This window comes from Mauremys mutica, chromosome 4, assembly GCF_020497125.1.
Source record: "Mauremys mutica isolate MM-2020 ecotype Southern chromosome 4, ASM2049712v1, whole genome shotgun sequence".
NCBI classification, from domain to species: Eukaryota; Metazoa; Chordata; order Testudines; family Geoemydidae; genus Mauremys; species Mauremys mutica.
Window position 1 is genome coordinate 59,978,686 of NC_059075.1, and position 21,403 is coordinate 60,000,088.

Here is a 21,403-nt window from a genome sequence, read left to right on the forward strand (position 1 = left end):
AATTCTCATATTTCTACTGTTGCCAACAGTTCCTCAATATGGTATGGTAGGATATTGAAGTTAGTTGGTGGTCACTCAAACTAGAATAGGGCATAGGTTTGCCATTGGGACTGAGGCAACCCCCCCCCCGCAACATTTTTCAAAAAAGTACACTAGATAGATGCTACTAAAATCGCCCCAGCCAGCAAGAATGGGTGAGGCGGGGAGGAAGAATGTGCGGAGGTTCCTCAAGTAATGACTATGTCCAGGCTTGCCGGGTTGGTGTATGATAAGATCAAGCTATGGTAGTAGGGTTACAAAGTAATGATTTGTTTAAAATAACACTTGTTCATTGTGACCTTGGAGAGTGAGAGACAGGAGGAGGAGTCAAACTGTGGTCTCCTGCAGCGCAGTCCAGAGCTCTGCCACTAAGCAGGTTATCAAAATAAATGATCAGTTTAGGACAGACCCTCTAAAGCAGGGGTGGCCAACCTGAGCCTGAGAAGGAGCCAGAATTTACCAATGTTTATTGCCAAAGAGCCACAGTCATATGTCAGCAGCGCCACCATAGGCCACTCCCCCTCCTCCCCCAGCTCCCAGCACTTCCCACTAGCAGCCCCACTGATCACTGTCTCCCCCTCCCTCCCCACACCTCCCAATCAGCTGTTTCATGGCATGCAGGAGGTTTGGGTGGGGAGGAAGAGTGAGGGCATGGCAGGCTCAGGGGAGGGGGTGGGAAGGGGTGGAGTGGGGGCAGGGCTTGTGGCAGAGTCAGGAGTTGAGCAGTGAGCACTCCCCGGCACCTTGGAAAGTTGGCGGCTGTAGCTCCAGCCCCGGAGTCGGTGCCTATGTAAGGAGCCGCATATTAACTTATGCAGAGCCACATGTGGCTCCGGAGCCACAGGGTGGCCACCCTTGCTTTAAAGCAATCCAATAGTTATTACAATAACAGTAGTTTTCACAGAGAATTAGCAAGTATAGACTCCTCAGTTGGTCAGCCATGCAAGTATGGACTGCGCTCAAACATGCTTAACTATTAATCAGAGATTACATCCAAACTGATGTAGCCATTGTACATCAGTGGCTGACCGTAATTGCAATGTATTTCAAATCCTGTAATTTATTACATTTTGTACTTTTATATGCTGTGAGTGTTTGTAGCATTAGCATTCAAAATACAGTTAGAGAAAGCTTCCTTTGTGGGGTAAGTGTGTGAACAGTGCTGACCCTAAATAAAAATTCCAAATTCCCTCCGTTGGCTCTGTGATAGCCACAGAGGCCTCCATATCCAGTGGGTACATCGTTCTGAAGTTAAACTGTACTGCGCATTCTTCAGTGCAGTATTTGCAAACTTCCAGAAATTTGCTTGCAAGTCATTAGGATTCAATTAATAGAAAGTGTGGTGGTATAAAACCAAGCCATTCTTGAGTTATAGCCAAAAAAAAAAAAGGCGTTGTAAAAACACTTTCTGTGTTCAGCTTACTCAGATGGCTGAAGAGTTTTTTGTGAAGCTTTGGGGTGGGGGGATGGACTTTGGGTTGAAACCAAGAAAGTTCAATTTCAGCCTGAAAAAATTATTCTATTTTTTAAAGTGTTCTCAGGTACTGAAAGGCAATGATATGCTGAGAAAGAGGTAACAGGGCTTTTGTAAAGGAAAGCCTCACCCATCTATTAGAATTCTTTGATGGAGTCAACAAACGTGGACAAGGGTGAGCCAGTGGATTTTGTGTACTTTGACTTTCATAAGGACCCTCACCAAAGGCTCTTAAGCAAAGTAAGCAGTCATGGGGTAGGAGGGAAGGTCCTCTCATGGATCAGTAACTGGTTAAGAAATAAAGGATGGGTATGAATGGTCAGTTTTCACAATGGGGAGAGATAAATAGTGCAGTCCCTGAAGCATCTGAACTGGGACCTGTGCTGTTCAACATATTCATAAAATGATCTGGAAAAGGAGGTGAAGGGTGAGGTGGAAAAATTTGCAGATAATATAAAATTATTCATGATAGCTACGTTAAAAGCTGACTGCAGAGAGTTACAAAGAAATCTCACAAAACGGGGTGACTGGGCAACAAAAGATGTGTCTACATGCAGTTAAACACCTGTGGTTGCCCTGTGTCAGCTGTGGTGGGCTTGGACTATGAAACTGCAGTGTGGAGATTGGGGCTCAGGTGGGATCCTGAGCTCTGGGATCCTCCCCTGTCCCAAGGCCCCAGAACTTGGGTTCCAGCACAAGCCCTAACGTCCCTACCACAATTTTACAGCTGTGCAGCCTGAGCCCCGTGAGCTTGAGTCAGCTGACAGCGGCCACGCACAGGTGTTTAGTTGTACTGTAGACAAACCCAAAAATGGCAGATGAAATTCAGTGTTGATAAGTACGAAGTAATGCATGTTGGAAAAAATAGTCTCAACTAGACATACAAAATTATGGGGTCTAAATTAGCTTTTACCACTCAGAGATCTTGGAATCATTGTGAATAGTTCTCTGAAAATATCTTCTCAATGTGCAACAGCAATAAAAAAAAAGCTAGCAAGGGTAGGAACCATTATGAAAAGGCTAGTTTGTTTTATTATCTATCATAATGTGAGGGGTGTGACTTAATTAGACCACAACTGTATTAACTTCACTAATCTGGGAATCCTCTGTCAGTAACACATGGTACAGGTCTTCATTCCTTTCTCACTTGTTTCCACCTATTTGAGGGTTACCATCAGCTTCCCACCCCTCCAAAGCTGTTCCCAACCTGCTGGGACCTCACCACTTTACCCTGGTTGGAAGGTTAAAGGACTGGAGAAAGGATGTTGTCCAACTCTGATTTGTGAAGAAACCACACCTCGTATAAAACTAGTACCTTAATTTGCACACCTGCCACCAGCAAACACCAGCAATGAGCTTGGCTGTCTCCCCTGCACCCCGACGGGCATCCCAGATAGTTAAGTTACCTCCCTACTACTGACCAAAAATATACCTGCTTCCTAATCAGAGAGGTATATCCTGTCTTCCCTGAATAACACAGCTGCCCAGTCTGATATTTTCTGACGGATAATTACCAATCATCCCCATTTGTGTACAGATTTAGCCACCTCCTGATTCACATATCTTGTGGCCTTGTCAACCAGTGGAGGCTCAGCAGCTCCCCGCTATATCCTCTACTGCAGCATTTCGGACAGTTTATGGCTGCCCTCAGGAAAAAGTCCTGCATCTGTCATAAAGCTCTTTGCCTTGGAGAATGAGTCAACACTCTCATAAAATCACAAATCATTTTCACCCAGGTGTACAATAATCATGTTCAGTGGCTGCTAAAGAGCATAAGATGGGAATCAGCTAGTCCCAGAGCATAGCTGTCCTTCCATCCCTATTCAGTTGCCTTGCCATCAGGGTCCAGCTGGGAACCTACAGGTGATTCGGCAACCCATTTGTAGGTCCAATGTACAATACTTCATCTGCAGATCCAAACAGCAGTTCACATGACTTGCTCCCTTGCTCCTGAAAACTGAAATCATAGTAATGTCAGCCATTCACACTGTTGGACTCTGATTCAAATTTACTGGAATGCCAGTGTCTGGCTGCCTCTCTTGAGTCCCTGTTGCCAATTGGGCTGCACTTATCATTGCCACAAGCTTCAGTGAATAGGACCTGAATGCACAGCAGGAACCCTGCTGCTGTAAGCCCCTCTTTAAAGAATGCCTCAAACTGGTATTATGTGAGGTGCCTCCCATTGCCCATCCCCACTCAGTCTCAGTGCTATGTAAGTCCTTAATGGGCTAATACCTGCCTTGCTACCTCTTGCAGAGCGATGGAGTCCCCTTGCCTTCCTTGGTTTGTCTTTGACATCTCAGAGTTAAGATGACTAATTGCTTACCTTTTTATAAGTCCCTAACTCCACAGCCCTACCAGAGGTATCCCTTGCTGACCCTAGGCACCAGATCACTGACTCTAAATGCTCCAAAAAAATGCCACCAAGAACTAGAACGCTCCTGGCTTCATTGGCATGTCTGGTGAAGAACTCGCACCAGAGCCCAAAATAGCTGAATAGTGACAAATTGTTCGATCTTCCCTAGGGCCTTTGGATTGAGACCACTCCTCTAGCAACCGTTTAACTAAAAACCTGCTACAAGAACCAGGGTAACTTTTTATCCCCGATGAGGGCCAAGAGATAGTGCTTGATGCCAGCATGTGGTGTTATCAATGACACCATATACTGAAGTACCTGATCTTCAGGAATTGGTCAACATAGGCATCCATCTGAAACTGATTAACTCCTGTCATAAACCCTAAATGTTTGCAGTGCTACTGATCTCTGTGAAATCCAATAGCAGTCATGTGCCAATGTTCCAAAGGGTTAGCAACATCTGTTTGGGTTCCTTGTTGGTTCCCAATAGCAAGTCTCAAAATCTCTCCACCTGTAGTCAAGACAAAGCATCGCCTACACCGTTATTAATACTGGGCACATATTTAGCAGTACAACAGATGTTAAGTTAAACACAGCGGGATGAATGCCCTCATCACACTGAATGATCTAAAGCAGTGCTTCTCAAAGTGGTGGTCCGCGGACCGGTGCCGGTCCACAAGCCATCGGCTGCTGGTCCGCGGCGAGTTTCCTCATAAGGGTGTCAAATAGGATAATAATATGGCACTGGTCCCTGGCACATTGGAAAAAAAAATTGCTGGTCCCCCACATCAGATAGCTTGAGAAGCACTGATCTAAAGGACTGGCAATTGGTAACAGGTACCACCACCAGGTTGTCACTCTAAAATCTCACTCTCTTGTGAGCTCCTTTTCCCTAAATTCTCACTGTAACTAAAATGGGAAAGTATTCCAGGAATGTTATGTCCTTTACAATCCCTTTTTGTAGCCAGTCAGTGAGCCATTTCTGAGAACACCACTTTCCCTGATGTGTGTTTACAAACACTAAAAACCCAAGCCCAGTGCTTCCTAATGCATCAGAGTGAATATTTAGGTCTGCCTCTAGCATCTGTTCTTTTTTCCAAAAGGAAACTCCATTACAATGATTCAGGAACTGTTCCCATACCCAATCCCCCTTCATTTCTTTATTCACTCTTTTTTGTAAATTGATTGGGCCTTGTTATCCCAGAGGTGGCAGCTGAGAGGTGAACACAAAATGACTGTCCTGGGGCCATGACTTGGCATACAAAATTAAGATGATGAATAATAGCCTGCAGTTCATACGGTGTAACTGGTTTGGATGCCCTGGCCCTCTGGAGAAATCCCAAAAGTTCTGCCAGTTTATTTGCTAGGGGTCTAGAGATACTGCCTGGATTGAGTCTGCTTGGCGCTCCATGATGCTTATCAGCCAATCCGTGCTTTGCTGCCGGAGCTCTGCACTTTTGTGCCAGCGATCTGCATTCTGCTGGCAGATCCTCCTTTCACTCTTCCTCCACTCCTGCGCTTTTAGCTTCTCGTTAAGTGACTGCTGCATTACTTCATACAGCGTGTCGTCTTTGCTTCTACATGGCCTCTTCCTGATTCTTTGCAGTCTCTCGGCCGGTGATAACATGGACGGCTGAGATCTCAATGTTGCATCTGTAAAGGCAAAATGCAACACTTAACAGAGGCAGCATTTTTCACACCAGACAGAGCAATGATTCCCCTATACTTAAGGGCAAGCACAGTCTACACAATAGCATAATTTGCCCATCCCAAAGCGAGCACACATAACTGACGGGAGCCCCAAAATGGTGAGTAAGCATAGGGTCAAGGGGGACTGATTGTTTCTGTGCCTTGGGGAGAGCCAACAGCTGCAGGGGGCCCCTATACTGAACACTGTCCCTACATTTTCCACAGGAGTTCGTCCTGGAAGATATCTTGCTGCTGAGGGTGACCTGGGAAGCAAGGGAGGGTCTTCTACTACAATGCGGCTTCCGCCCTGGCCCATATGCAGCTTGCCTGTGTGCAGCAATGGTCCCCCCGCCCCTCACAGCACAGTGGCGCGGACATGTTAGCCTGACTAACATGACGGGGAAAGGAGTCGAGGAAAGCTGGCTGTATTTCAAAGAAACCTTATTGAGGTTGCAGGAACAAACCATCCCGATGTGTAGGAAGAAAAGTAAATATGGCAGGCGACCAGCTTGGCTTAACAGTGAAATCCTTGCTCGTCTTAAACAGAAAAGAACAGCTTACACGAAGTGGAAGATTGGACAAATAACCAGGGAGGAGTATAAAAGTATTGTTCAGGCATGCAGGTGTGAAATCAGGAAGGCCAAATCACACTTGGAGTTGCAGCTAGCCGGAGATGTTAGGAGTAACAAGAAGGGTTTCTTTAGGTATGTTAGCAACAGGAAGAAAGTCAAGGAAAGTGTGGGCCCCTTGCTGAATGAGGGAGGGAACCTAGTGACAGAGGATGTGGAGAAAGCTAGTGTACTCAGTGCTTTTTTTGCCTCTGTCTTCACAGACAAGGTCAGCTCCCAGACAGCTGCACTCTGCAGCACGGTATGGGGAGGAGGTGACCAGCTCTCGGTGGAGAAAGTAGTAGTTCGGGGCTATTTAGGAAAGCTGGACGAGCACAAGTCCATGGGGCCGGATGCGCTGCATCCAAGGGTGCTAAAGGAGTTGGCCGATGAGATTGCAGAGCCATTGGCCATTATCTTTGAAAAATCATGGCGATCGGGGGAGGTCCCGGATGACTGGAAAAAAGCTAATGTAGTGCCCATCTTTAAAAAAGGGAAGAAGGAAGATTCAGGGAACTACAGGCCAGTCAGTCTCACCTCAGTCCCTGGAAAAATCATGGAACATGTCCTCAAGGAATCAATCCTGAACCACTTAAAGGAGGGGAAAGTGATCAGGAACAGTCAGCATGGATTCACCAAGGGCAAGTCATGCCTGACTAACCTAATTGCCTTCTATGACGAGATAACCGGCTCTGTGGATGAGGGGAAAGCAGTGGATGTACTATTTCTGGACTTTAGCAAAGCTTTTGATACAGTCTCCCACAGTATTCTTGCCAGCAAGTTAAAGAAGTATGGGCTGGATGAATGGACGGTAAGGTGGATAGAAAACTGGCTAGATGGTCGGGCTCAATGAGTAGTGATCAATGGTTCCATGTCTAGTTGGCAGCCGGTATCAAGTGGAGTGCCCCAAGGGTCGGTGCTGGGGCCGGTTTTATTCAATATCTTCATTAATGATCTGGAGGATGGTGTGGACTGCACCCTTAGCAAGTTTGCAGATGACACTAAACTGGGAGGAGTGGTTGATACGCTGGAGGGTAGGGCTAGGATACAGAGGGACCTAGACAAATTAGAGGATTGGGCCAAAAGAAATATGATGAGGTTCAACAAGGACAAGTGCAGAGTCCTGCACTTAGGACGGAAGAATCCCATGCACTGCTACAGACTAGGGACCGAATGGCTGGGCAGCAGTTCTGCAGAAAAGGACCTAGGGGTTACGGTGGACGAAAAGCTGAATATGAGTCAACAGTGTGCCCTTGTTGCCAAGAAGGCTAATGGCATTTTGGGTTGTATAAGTAGGGGTATTTCCAGCAGATCGAGGGATGTGATCATTCCCCTCTACTCAGCACTGGTGAGGCCTCATTTGGAGTACTGTGTCCAGTTTTGGGCCCCACACTACAAGAAGGATGTGGATAAATTGGAGAGAGTCCAGCGGAGGGCAACAAAAATGATTAGGGGGCTGGAGCACATGACTTATGAGGAGAGGCTGAGGGAACTGGGATTGTTTAGTCTGCAGAAGAGAAGAATGAGGGGGGATTTGATAGCTGCTTTCAACTACCTGAAAGGGTTCCAAAGAGGATGGATCTAGACTGTTCTCAGTGGTAAAAGATGACAGAACAAGGAGTAATGGTCTCAAGTTGCAGAGGGGGAGGTTTAGGTTGGATATTAGGAAAAACTTTTTCACTAGTAGGGTGGTGAAGAACTGGAATGGGTTACCTAGGGAGGTAGTGGAATCTCCTTCCTTAGAGGTTTTTAAGGTCAGGCTTGACAAAGCCCTGGCTGGGATGATTTAGTTGGGTTTGGTCCTGCTTTGAGCAGGGGGTTGGAGTAGATGACCTCCTGAGGTCCCTTCCAACCCTGAGATTCTATGATTCTATGACTGGGACAAGGACCACGGTGGCTCTCCCAAGAACCTGCGCAAGCGCATTGCCCAAGTTCTGGATGAGACCTTTGAAGTGATCACTGAGGCCAATTACTGCGATGTGAGAGAGCACATCAACGCCCTATTCCATGTCTAGGCATGCATGTAGCCCTAACCCTCCTCGACCCAAGAGCCCGCACCAAATAACTTCCTTTCCAAAATAAAAGCCACTTACCGGGCTTTTGTCCTTCCCCAAACACCAGCCGCTGTGACTGGCTACCTTCCTCCTGGCTTGAGAACAGCTCCTGGCTGCATGCATCTAGGGATTCCGGGGTGTCTTCCTCCACCCCAGCACCCTCGCTCCCGCTTTCCTCCTCCTCCTCCTGCGTCATTGAATTGGGCTCTGAAGTGTCCATGGTGGTCCTTAGAGTGGAGGTGGGGTCGCCCCCAAGTATCGCGTCCAGGTCTTTGTAGAAACGGCAGTTCACGGGATCAGCACCGGAGCGGCGGTTTGCCTTGCGGGCTTTGTGGTAGGCATTCCGCAGCTCCTTCACTTTAACCCTGCACTGCAGTGCATCCCAGTCATGGCCCCTTTCCATCTGCCTGAAGGTATCATAATTCCTACAGCTGGAGCGCAGCTGGGACTGGACAGCTTCATCCCCCCAAACAGTGATGAGGTCCAGCACCTCACCATTGCTCCATACTGGGGATCACCTGGCGCATGGAGGCATGGCCACTGGAAAGATTCGCTGAGAGCACTCCACTCCTTGCTGAGCAAACAGGAAGGGGATTTTCAAAATTCCCAGAGAATTTAAAGGGCGGGTCTGACGGTTGGTCACCTGAGGGCAGGGCAGTAGAGTTCAAAGTGATGAACAAAGTGGCTAGAACAGGCATTGTGGGACACTTCTGGAGGCCGATCAGAGCGCATTAACAGACCAGAGCATCCACACCGGCACTGCGGTGCTCCAGCGGGAGTGCATCAAACGTTATTCCACTCACCGAGGTGGAGTACCAGGAGCGCTCTAGCCACAGAGTCTGGGCGCTCTACGTGCCTTGCCCATGTGGACCCGTCGTGAGTTAGGGCGCTCGGGGTTGCTTTAATGCACTCTAACTCGCAAGTGTAGCCATGCCCTCCATCATTTGTGTGAATTCTTTGGTTCATTATCATGGATCCATTAGTTAGCAGGGACTACAGTGGGATGAAGAATCTGCCAATGTCGTTTCCCGACTGAAATGTATTTCATACCAAGGGTCAGAAGCTTGTGTTTTCATAAATCTGTGTGGCTTACTAAGCCATGAAATAATACTCATTGTTCTAGTTTTGAATAGGGCTCTGGAAGTTGTATATTGATGTGGCGAGGGACGGAGAATACTAGGCACCAAATGTTGAGTCAGGTTGTCCAGGTAGCTTTCATAAACTATGTAGCACAAGTTTGGAGCCAAAGGAAACTTGATTTTAGAAAATCCACATAGTACTAAGAACTCTCCTTTAACAACGTAGACTCAGTACATTCTAGTACTACTTTTTCTGCTGTTTTTATTTACTAAAAAATCTTGCTAAATTATTTGAGTTCTCTTGGGTGCTAGCTTTTGGATGTTCTTTCCAGAATGTGGGATGATGTTTGCATTACTAAAATAGTCCAGTTTTCTCTTCATGCTGAGAATAGTAACCACCAAAATTGGCAATGTTGTCAGTTTAATGATCCAGTCATGCATTGCACTTGTATCTTGATATAGCTCTTCCACTGATATCAATCTTGTTATATCCACAGTCACACAGAACTCTAGGTGAAAACCTTGAAGTTTCTCTTGCTGTGTCTTTTTTTATGTGACAAATTGTAGGAAATTCAGAAAAATGCAGCAAAAATTATTGATATGAGGGATTGACCTAGGTGGAAAGATTAAAAAATACTTTCTTCTGAGAGATGATGGGGCAAGAGAAGAACAATCCATATATTTGAATGGATTTAAGTTAGTGATGATGCTTGAGATGTGCAAGTCACTAACTCTAGATTCTTCATTTTGTATTCATCATGATGATGTCGGCACCCACAGATGCAGTGTGTCTCCAGAAATGTTTTGGATAACGTGTTTATCATTTGTAACAAGCCCTAGTAGATCTGGCATCCATAGGTATGGTAATAGGATTCTTCTTAGCACTAAAAGCACTTTTGAGAATAGTGTTTTGCTTCCAAGAATGTCTGTATATTGTAGCAGGTCCTATTTAAGGTGACGATGTCCTCAGGAAAATGCCTACCAGTATGTAGTGGTTTACTCTTACTTAACTACATATAGTGAGCAGATTTAAGTCAGTGACTAAAAATGAGATTACTCGCATTGGAGCTGTGGAGCAACAGTTATACGATGAGCTGGATTCTATTCTGCTTTGTTTGTCTTCAACAAAATTAATCTAAGCTTTGACTGCAGTCTAGGATACTGGTGATAACGTGTAAGCTAGAAAGACAACGTCTTGACTTTTTGGGTCCTAAGTTGAGTATGCAGTACTCGGAGGGCATGGCTACACTTGCAGATGTAGAGCGCTGTGAGTTAAACCCACCTTCACAGAGCGCAGTAGGGAAAGTGCTGCAGTCTGTTCACACTGACAGCTGCTTACGCATTGGCGTGGCCACATTTGCAGCACTTGCAGCGACATTGGGAGCGGTGCATTATGGGCAGCTATCCCAGCATGCAAGTGACTGCAACATGCTTTTCAAATGGGGGGTATGGTGGGGTGGAATGTGACAGGGAGTGTGTTGTGTGTATGTGGGGGGAGAGTGAGTGAGTTTTTGGGGTGCTGAGAGCATGTCAGCATGCTGTCTTGTAAGTTCAGACAGCAGCAAACCTCCCGCCTCTCTCTCTTACACACAGCATTCCACACTGATGGCTTGCATGCCGGCTGTCAGAAATGGAGCTTTGAAAGGGCATTTCCGCATTCCTACAGGAGTTCAAAACAATGACAAGAGTGGCCACTTGACTTAAGGGGATTATGGGATGTTTCCGGAGGCCGATCAGAGTGCAGTAACGCAATACCCCGTTCGCACTGACGCCTGTGCATTGTAGCCAAGGCACAGCAAATGTTATTCCTCTCGCCAAGATGGAGTACCAGCAGGGCTGTAGCCGTGGAGTCAGAGCGCTCTACGTGCCTTGCCAGTGTGGACAGGGAGTGAGCTAGGGCGCCTGGGGCTCCTTTATTGCTCTGTAACTCACAAGTTTAGCCAAGCCCACAGTTGGGTGGCAGGGAAATCATTCTTTGGTTTCTAAACTGAGTAAATTTGATGTAGAAATCTTTGAAATAGAAAATATGGAATTCCTCAGTAACACTTCTTACAATACCTTTCTGACTTGTGCTTCCATATCATCTCTCTTGTACTTGGTGGTATAAACCTAGATTTCAAAGTGTTTTATTACCTGTGGGTTAAACTACCACTTTGTTCACCAAAATTTTAAAGGAGAGGTTCAGCTATAATGCCAAAAAATGCACGTATTTTTTAATCATTTTGTGTCTCTAAATCTGAATATCTGGTCTTTGATATCGATTAGCCTTATGTGATGTTTAAGGGAAATTGACTTCTAAAGGTGGGGAGAAATGTTTAAGGAGTTGATGCTTTCTCATAATGCCAGTTAACAAGAACAGAATTATATGCATGCATGACCCCTTTAAAAATCAGCTGCTTGTGATTGTTGTGTAAGTACTGTGTATAACCACTCATCATATCAAAGGTCTAACTAATTCAGTTGAAACCTTTGAAACAGATTCAGGGTAGGTAAAAATTCAGATGATTTTTTTAGAAAAAATTATTTTAAATTAAATTAAATACAAGTTTATTTTTAAAAAATAAACCTATTTAACATTAAAATTTTGAAAGTGACAACCTATATTAAGGCCTAAGCTACTTATAGCATGTTAAAATCATTTCAATTAAATAAAAAAAAATTGAGTACATGTTTATTGCCAAGTTTTAAAGAAAGTCAAACCACTGAAGTGGTGGAAGTCATTGGCTAAGCACCTGCAGCTGGATTTTGTTGAAGTGCTAAACTAGCTTTTGACAGCAGTAGTCTCTTCTGCGAGTACTGTACAGAGCCAATATCTTCTTCATGTTAATTTAATTTCAATCAATCAGATCAATTGTGAGTTCATTCAAAGTAGAGACACTGTTTGGAAGTTGAAAAAACAGGCAAGCTTTCTTCTTCTCCTTCTCTTCCTTCTCCTCCTCCTCTCTATGAATAAAAACTCAATGTGAGAGGGTGAGATTTACTACTTTTAAAATCTTGAAGGACATGGTAACGAAACAATCAGTTCAATTCATTTAGTACAAATAATACTTCCTTTATTTAATAAACCAGTTAGTTTTAAATGTTTCTGATAAACTTTTTTCTCATTTATCCAGCACATTTAAGGTTGATCTGTTTAATTTTAAAAGTGCTTTTTTTTTTCTTTTTTTTTCTTTTTGGCATTTTTAATTTCTTTGAATCTTCATCCATGTCAGGCTTGTAAAAAATAATCTAATAAATAAGAAATGCCTCATTCACCTTTTTTAATATAGTCAAAATTAAGAATCTGACTGAATAAATGTAAGTTAAGCTATATAATTGCTTAAATAATTGTGTATAGTGTGACAGGGTCAGGCCAGATGGCTACAGGAGAGTGATCGAAGGCAGATATATTAGCCCCAGGTTAAGTAGGTCCCCTTTCTCTGGGTAAGGTAACAGAGAAGGTTCCACAACAATCTGGAACTTTCTGGAAACAAGGGAGACAGGCTTATTAGAACACCTGCAGCCAATAATGAAGCTGCTAGAATCAATTAAAGCAGGCTAATCAGGGCACCTGGGTTTAAAAAGGAGCTCACTTCAGTTTGTGGTGCGCGAGTGAGGAGCTGAGAGTGAGAGTTGCTGGAGGACTGAGGAGTACAAGCGTTACCAGACATCAGGAGGAAGATCCTGTGGTGAGGATACAGAAGGTGTTGGGAGGAGGCCATGGGGAAGTAGCCCAGGTAATTGTAGCTGTCATGTAGCTGTTCCAGAAGGCACTCTAGACAGCTGCTGTCCACAGGGCCCTGGGCTGGAACCCGGGGTAGAGGGCGGGTCCGGGTTCCCCCCAAAACCTCTCAGCTCCTGATCCAACACAAGAAGATCTCCAAGGCTAGCAAAATTCACCAATAAGCGCAGGACCCACCAAGGCAGAGGAGGAACTTTGTCACAATAGATATAGTATATCCTCCTGGTTAGCAACAAGAAGTAAAAAATTTAGTATAAAAGCTATATTTAGTTTCAAATCAACATGTTCTAATGGTTACCTGCCAATGAGAATCAACCTTTCATTAGGAAAATAACTAAAAAGTACAAATGCAAAACCTAAATAAAATAAATTTAAAGCAAGGGTTTCCTGCTTGCTGCTTGAAATCATGATTAAAATCCATTCTTTAAATTGCTTTGATTTAAATCAGTCTACCTTGAACATATTGCATGGAATCTGGATACATATTAATTCTTGATACTTTTACCTTTTAATGTGTTATTTTCTAGTATAGAGATACTTATTGCAATCTCTTCACATGATAAACTACTGTAAATGCTTCTCTTGATGTGTAGAGAGATAAGGTGGGTGAGGTAATATGTTTTATTGGACCAATTTCTGTTGGTGAGAGAGACCAGTTTTCAAGCTCTTCTTCAGGTCTGGGAAAGGTACTCAGAGTGTCACAGCTAAATACAAGGTGGAACAGATTGTTTGGCATAAGTAAACACATATTTCAAGGGACCATTCAAGGTGAAGTGGCCTGTTAACACCCCTCTAGTCAAAGGGAAGAAAGGAAGAGGAGAGGGAAGAAGTTGGAGGGGATTGTTAGTGGGTTATAGATTTTTCTAATAAGCCATAAATTCAGTGTCTCTTGATCTGTGGGATTTGAGTCCATCAATGCTGAATGATTTTTTTAAACTACTAGCTATAAATAAACTACAACTTGCCATGTTCTGCCTTGGTATTGTGCAGTAGAACATATATTTCAAAGTCAAGGTTGGGAGAGTGTATGAATTTTCTTCTGAATTCTAAGTGATACTTACTATTGAAAGGCATCTTACTAAATGTTTTCAGGGGCGGTGGCATATGATTTTAAGCATTCATATTTATAGTTTTTTTTAAAAAGCATTTTAAGCAGTTAGTCTCTTGGTAGCACTGGCTGTGCCACCAAACCTGCAAGGGATGTATCTTGGGCTGTAAACTGCTCCCTTATTTTACTCCTGGGGGAATTCTTTGCCTCTGTGTGTGCACAGAATTCATGCCCACCGCAGATTTCTTTGCTTCCTTGCAGAAAAATGACTTTCTAATGGGGAAGCAAAGGGAAGCCGCAAGAGCGGCCACTCACCCCTCCCCAGCAGCGCGGGTGTGTCGTTTTGGGCACCCGGAGGAGCCAGTGGAGAGGCAAGTCACTGCGGGGTGGGGTGGGGCTGAGGATGCCCCGGCCAGTGCCAGGTCAGACCGACCCCACAGTTGCCCAACCCCAGGCATCCATACCCAGTCCCCACCCCGCCGAGCCTCACCCACTGCATCCGGAGCCCCTTCCCCCCGCTGAGTTTTGCCCCCCTGCACCTGACACCCTGGCCGGTGGCTCCTACCTTGCGCTGGGCTCAGCTGTTAGTCCCGGCTGGGCTGGGGGTGGGGGAGAAGCACCCTTCCCCTGCTCGGAGCAGTCGGGGCCTGGTCCAACCCACCCCCAGAAACCTCCCCCAGCTTTGCACCAGCCACTCCTGCTTCCTATCCCCATTGCTCCTCAGTCATGGGTTGATGGATCACTGTACAGGGAGCTGCTCCCCTGTCTGCCCAACCCCTGTTCATCTGGACATCCTCCTTCCACCACCACCACCACCCAGACCCCCTGGCCAAACCTCATCCCCCTGCACACAGAACCCCCCCTGCCCCCACTGGCTGAGCCCTCCCCACACCCAGCCCTCTGTGCCAGGCCCCACTCCCTTACATCCAGACCCCTGCCAAACCCCTCCCCCCTGTACCCAGACCACCCCCTGCCAAGCCTCACCCCCCTGCATCTAGACCCCCACCCCTGCACGTAGACCATCCCGTGCTCTTGAACCCCCACCCCAATGAACCCCATCCCCTATGTGCCTAGACCACTCCAATGAGCCTCCTGCACCTCGAACCCTACTCCATGGAGCCCCAACAAGTTGCACCCGAATCCCCACCCCACCAAGCCCCACTCCTGCAGCAACATGATCTCCTCAGTGAGCCCCTCACACCCAGATCCCCCTTCCAAGCCCAGACCCTCCATGCTGAGCCCCAACGTCCTTCACCTGGACCTCCCTGCAGAGTCCCATTGCCCCTGCACCCAGAACCCCCCTCCGACGAGCCCCTGTGCATCCAGATCCCCCACACACACCCAGACCACCCACTCTGAGCCACCTGTACTCAGATTGCCCCACACAGAACCCTCTCCCCCCATACCTAGATCCCACTACACTAAATTCTTGCACTTTGTCAGGGCCAGGTAGAGTGATCACAGAGCACGTGTGAAAAATCGGGACAGGGCTGGGGTTAGTAGACACCTATATAAGACAAAGCCCCAAATATTGGGACTGTCCCTATAAAATCGGGACATTTGGTCACCCTAGAGTCAGATGCAGCCTCACCACCGAGTCCATGTCCCATGGGGCGGGGAGGGGCCTGCAGGGTGATCTCCCACTTCCATGCAGCCAGTAGCCTGTACTGCCCTCTGCCATGCTGGAGCCTCCACATTTATTTATTGGCAAATAAAATTTGCAGAATTTTAAAATATTGTGCACAGAATTTTTAATTTGTTCTCACAGAGTTCCTCAGGAGTAATATTTACTGTCAGAAAAATCCACTTCCTTGTGAGTCTGCATCACTCTTTTTCGTTTCAGGGAAAATTTGTCATAACTGGCCACTAGAAAAGATAGAGAGGAGAGGGATATTAATAAAATTTGAACATCTATTTAAGTCAGACATTTTGGACTTGGATGTAATTAAAATACAACTGTTTTATTAATTGTATTTTTAAAATATTGGAAAGAAATTCCTGTTCAAGGGGATTAGACTAAGTCCTACAAAGGAATGGTGGGGGCTAGCAGAGGAAGGGGGCAGCTGATGTCAATTTCAAGTGACTCTCTCTGAACAACCTGGAGATAATTCTCTGCAGAGCACTTATGCTAGAGACTTACCCTTTTGATGGAGCAAGAAGAAATAGGAACATAGAAATAGCCATACTATAACAAATCAATTGTCCATGCAGTCTGGTAGAAGGGCTCCCTCCAGGGCAGGGTTGTATAGGATGGTTGCACTACCACTACCCCTACTGTACCTGTATGGTGGATAAGTCGAAGACTCTTCTCTAATATGACAAAATTCAATTATTTTAAATAGAGGGACAGAAGATCTTGTTGCCTATTTCTGATTGCTCTTGATATTTTTGAAGTTAAATTTGCCCACTGATGTATGAGAAAATAAGGGGAATTGGTCAGCCTGCAGGTTGACCAGCTGGTATTCACCATCCGAGGCCCTCAAAAAGTTCTAAAACCTACATCTCTTACTGAAGGAAGTGATGAGTACATGAATCAACTTTCCCTCAAAAATCAACAGTGTTCCTGTTCCAGCACCAAGTATGGAAGGGTTCTGAGGCAGTTCTGTGGGCCACCAGAATAGGGGTCTGAGACTGAGTTGCTTCTTATTTACCCTGGGACTTGTTAAATCTGGAACTTTGACATCTGAAAGAAACATCTGAACCAAACAGGTTTCTAATTTATATATTTTATTAACTAAACAAAAGAATCAAATAAAATACATATAAATAAATACATCAGGTTGATTTAAACCGGATTAAATCAACAGCTTTATCTAATAATTTGGGCAGGCATAACTGAGAGCCCCCCAAAATGGGAGGATATTATCAATCTCAGTGTCAGCCAGTATACTTATCTTTCAGCCAAGTAGCTGATACAGGAAGGATCTAATCCCTCCCAGCTTCAAGTTAATGTTTGAGCTTTGATGCCAATTAAGGGAGCTTTTCCAAAATTAATGGTTGTTAGGTAATAGCCAATCTTGCACACCACTCATTCCCAGTCATAGAGTTACATGAAGTGTTCCAATACAATTCAAGATAATAACTTGTTATTTTTAAAATTTGAATGACAAATTTAGGTGAAAGTAACATGATTTCTCAGGAATCAGCATACAATTTCTAACCCATGAAATATTGTGTGATCTTTCAGTCAACAAAGTTGGTTAACCTATGGCTGTTTCGGGTACTGGCAAAACTGGTTTATAGGCGCAGTTCTCAGATCCTATGGGTTTTATCCATACACACTCCTGCTCACTACTAGCCATCTGCTGGAGTTAAAAGTGGAAGAATGTTAAGGAAGAGGTGGAAAAGAAAACAAAACCCGAAAGGCTGATACATATGCAGGATGGGTGTCAACTCTTGTGGATAATCTAAGAAAGCTGGCACGTGGTTGAAAAGATTAGCAGGTGATCTTGTTGGCTCAGGTTTTAACAGTGGTGGACTTTCTCATTGGGGAGAAGTTACTTGCATGTAGATGTTGAGTCTTAGATGTTGCATGTTGCTGGACTCCTACCCCTTGGTGGCCACCTGGGTGGGTGGAGGAAGCACAGGCCATGTGGTCAGACACGGTGGCATCTCATGGCCAGAGGCCAGCAGCCAAGGTCCGCAGCAGCCACTGCAACAGCCATTGCAACAGCCATTGCAAGCAAGTCACGGTTTGTGGCCAACAAGCCTGAAGTAACAAGTATTAGCTTCTTCCTGTCCTCCAGTTTTTGAGAATGATAGTATGGCTGGTTCCTCCCATTGGGAATCCGTCCTCAGGAGTCCCATGGCAGATCATAATTGAATCTCCTTCTAAAGTCACTGGCATCACCTTAAGCGTTTGATTAGGTCACCCTTATGCAAATTAAGAACCTCCCCCATTTCAGTAATTATGGACTCAAAGACCATGGATCCAAAAATATATCCAGTCAGTGGGCAAGTCCATAGATATTTTGAGACAACTGAGGTCATGAGTCACTCTACAGACATTGTCTCAACAGTCCTAAAAAGTCCCAACTCAGAAATAATTTTCAAAATGCAAATCTAGCAAAAAGTTGGAACTGAAATCCTAGGAAAACACCAATCATACATTCACTCAACCATGCAAGTAGAAGAACCTGTTCCTGTTCTGCAGAGAGATGCTTATAACTTCCTCTTTTATATTTTTGTTATGTGTTAGCTCAGTTTTGAATAGCATTTTTTACTCTCAAAATCTGGATGAAAGGTTAGACTTTAACTCGGTGGAACAAAAGTTTTTTTCCTTCCAAAATCATAGTCTTGGGATTCAGTTATTATGCAGGCCTATCTACAGATCAGATGGCTTACTTAAAGGTTGTGGCTGGTCCTTAAAACAATTAAAATGTCAAACTAATTGTTAAGAGAAGCACTTAGACAAGTTCTTACCTGCACAAAGATTTGTATATATATTAAGTTTGTGTGTTATAGTTGGTAAGTCTCTGTCCATTTGTCTTTCTTTAAAGTTCAGCTTTCACATGACCCGGTAATCTTTTGTCTAATTGTCCTGGGAAATGACTGGGAAACAGCCCTGCTTGTAACAACACACAAGTAATCAAAAATATACCTAGAATGAATTTATACCATACACCTTGGGCATGGGTTTAAATTAACTTTAGTTAGTTTGATTAAAATCTGTGACCTATTAAAACTCATGTCAGTTTAACTGGGGACTGGACTTTCATGTAACATACTTGGAATAGTACTTAGACATAATAGGGCATGTGAGGGATGAAGTTTTGGCTTTAACCTTGATTTTTCCTGGCTTCTGAGGCTTTCAGTGTCAGTCACATATTTAATTACTGTCATGTTCTGTGGTTTAATGTTAAACCACATCTCATTACATCTTGTTTTCTGATTGGTTTAAACTGGCCATGACCCAGAAAGACTATATTTTGTATAGTAACCAGCATCCTCAAATGTTTCCTATTTCGCAGGAGGAGATGGGTCCCTTTCGGTGATATTAATAGACATTTTTTTTCTGTTTGATTACAGGAGTGGAACCTGGTCCTATGACTCATGCCCGGAAGAAACAACTTTTCCTTCTAAAACATCCAGCTGGTTCTGCTGGCCAAGCTTTGTCACCAGTAGACGGTGAAAGAATGGATAGGACTGAGGCAGGGTGCAGTGAGCAAGGAGACACCACTGATATTCAAAACTGCCAGAGTGGGTTTATGGGTGTGAACAAAAGCAGGAATTTGCAGGAGATCAGAAAGACGTACCCATTAAGGAAACGTCTGATCACTTCTGTGGACAAAAAAACGTGCAAAGTGCTTCTCACCAGACTAGAGGACGTGGCTGGATCATTGTCAAAAGAGACCCAGAGTGGCACAAAAAGAGACCTCTCCAGTTGGATGGATGACTTCAGACCTCCCTGTTTCCCAGAACAAGTTCAGACTCTGGGAGCAGGGAAGAGTGATCCACCTGGGGAAGAGAGCACAATAACTTGTCCTGGAACAGAACAGGAACCCAATGCTGCTCCTTTGGAGCCCAGGAAACGAAGACTAGCCTCTCTGAATGCAGAGGCAGTGAATAACCTGCTGTTTGAACGGGATGATGGCTTATTATCTGGCAGGCGTTTTCGGAAAGACTCTGTCAAAGCCGGTGGAGATTGCAGCACTAAGGGCTTGCACTGCAAAGCTAGTGGTAACTGGCCCTCATTGGGAAAACCAGCTGTAAAAACAGTTAAGGGAAAGAGTCAGAGTGGATCTAGTCAGAAATGCAATAGCTCTGACCATTCATTGGATGACGTATTTGAAGATGGAACAAAGAGGGAGGATAGTGGAATTCCCTATCATCCCACCCCAAAGAGATTGGCCAGTCTCAATGCTGTGGCATTTTTGAAACTGACCCATGAAAAAGACCAACCTCTGAAACCGAGGAGTAAATCAGATGGAGAGGGCAAGTCTGAGAACCACTGTTCCAAATCGAGGCTCAAGTGGGCCAAAGCCAATAAGAAGAATTGTGTCAAATCCAAAAAGGAAATGTCCAATGTAAAAATGGAGGGTCCACATGGCTGGCAAGGATTTCCTGCAAGTGCTTTTAGGAAAGCAGACCATCAGGACTCCCCTAGTCTCCATGGAAAAATTGAATCTCGGAATTATGAACCATTATCTAATTCCTATGATAGCACAGAGGGTTTTTATCACAGACTGCCTTTGCTTATGGGTGGACAAGCTTCCATGAAGCCTGAGTATGGGAGACCTGGGGAGAAATCTCCTACTCCCAAACAGGAATTTCATCAGCCTTCCTTCCCCGTGCAGCAGTTCCATCCCTTGCCTGTGCCAGGAAATCACACGGATTGTGGATGTCTCTGTGAATCTTCAGATTTGACTCCATTGAACGGGTTTTATGTTTATTATGGCCAAAGTGGATACAGTGGCTACTCTCACTGCTCGGTTTACCCTAAGGATGAGCTTTCGCAGTCTACGTGTGAGGGGCTCTTGGTATCTCCAACTTCCTTACCATCAGGTACTCCTTTCCAGCCACTTCACTGGTGTAACTCTCCATACTGTTGTGGAGAAGGAACAGCTGTTAACAGTTACAGCCTTTGTGGAGTTATGCATGTGCCGGAGAGCAGGATTAGCAGTGTGCATACAGGACGGAACAGCTACCCCTACAAAATGCCTTTTGCAGCAGGTAAGACAAAGTAACAAATGGAGGTCTTAGCATGCCTAAGTGAAGAAGGTTAGATTAGTGCACTGATCAGCAGAGCGGGGTATCTCGTTGCCTGGGTCTGACCAAGTAAGAGGCATGCTCCCTATGTATTAGGTTCAGCTAAATCTGGAACATGTACTGTCTGTTGGTGAGGAAGATGCAGTGTTCAGCTACACCTCTAGATGTTATGCCATTCCTTCCTTTTCCTCTGAAGGCTGTTTCCATTAAAATGTTTTATGGGGATGGAAAACTTGAGTCAGAAGGCTGGTAAGATTTGGGGCAGAAAAAAGGTGGTCCCTGGTTTGAATTTTGCCCAGGTTAGAGGTAACCACAGTACAATGGCTGTCTAATCTATGGGAAATGAGAGGGTGGAGATATACCTATCTCATGGAACTGGAAGGGACCCTGAAAGGTTATCGAGTCCGGCCTCCTGCCTTCACTAGCAGGACCAAGTACTGATTTTGCCCCAGATCGCTAAGTGGCCCCTCAAGGATTGAACTCACACCCCTGGGTTTAGTAGGCCAGTGCTCAAACCACTGAGCTATCCCTCCCCCTGTTCAATTCCTAGTGGATGAGCGGTCCAGTTTCCCAAACGGCCACCACTGTGTATAAGAACCCTAGTTCACAGTTCCAGCTGAATCCAAA

General features: G+C 45.0%; 1 protein-coding gene across 2 annotated transcripts in view; it reads left to right on the forward strand.

The window, feature by feature from the left end:
* BAHD1 (bromo adjacent homology domain containing 1) overlaps positions 1-21,403 on the forward strand; it is a 76,517-nt gene that overhangs the window by 35,611 nt on the left and 19,503 nt on the right. For both annotated transcript variants that reach the window (XM_045016157.1, XM_045016155.1), the window contains one exon: positions 19,097-20,740. In XM_045016157.1, coding sequence (XP_044872092.1) covers positions 19,114-20,740 — 1,627 coding nt within the window. In that variant the 5' untranslated portion in view covers positions 19,097-19,113. The remainder of the gene's footprint in view (positions 1-19,096; positions 20,741-21,403) is intronic.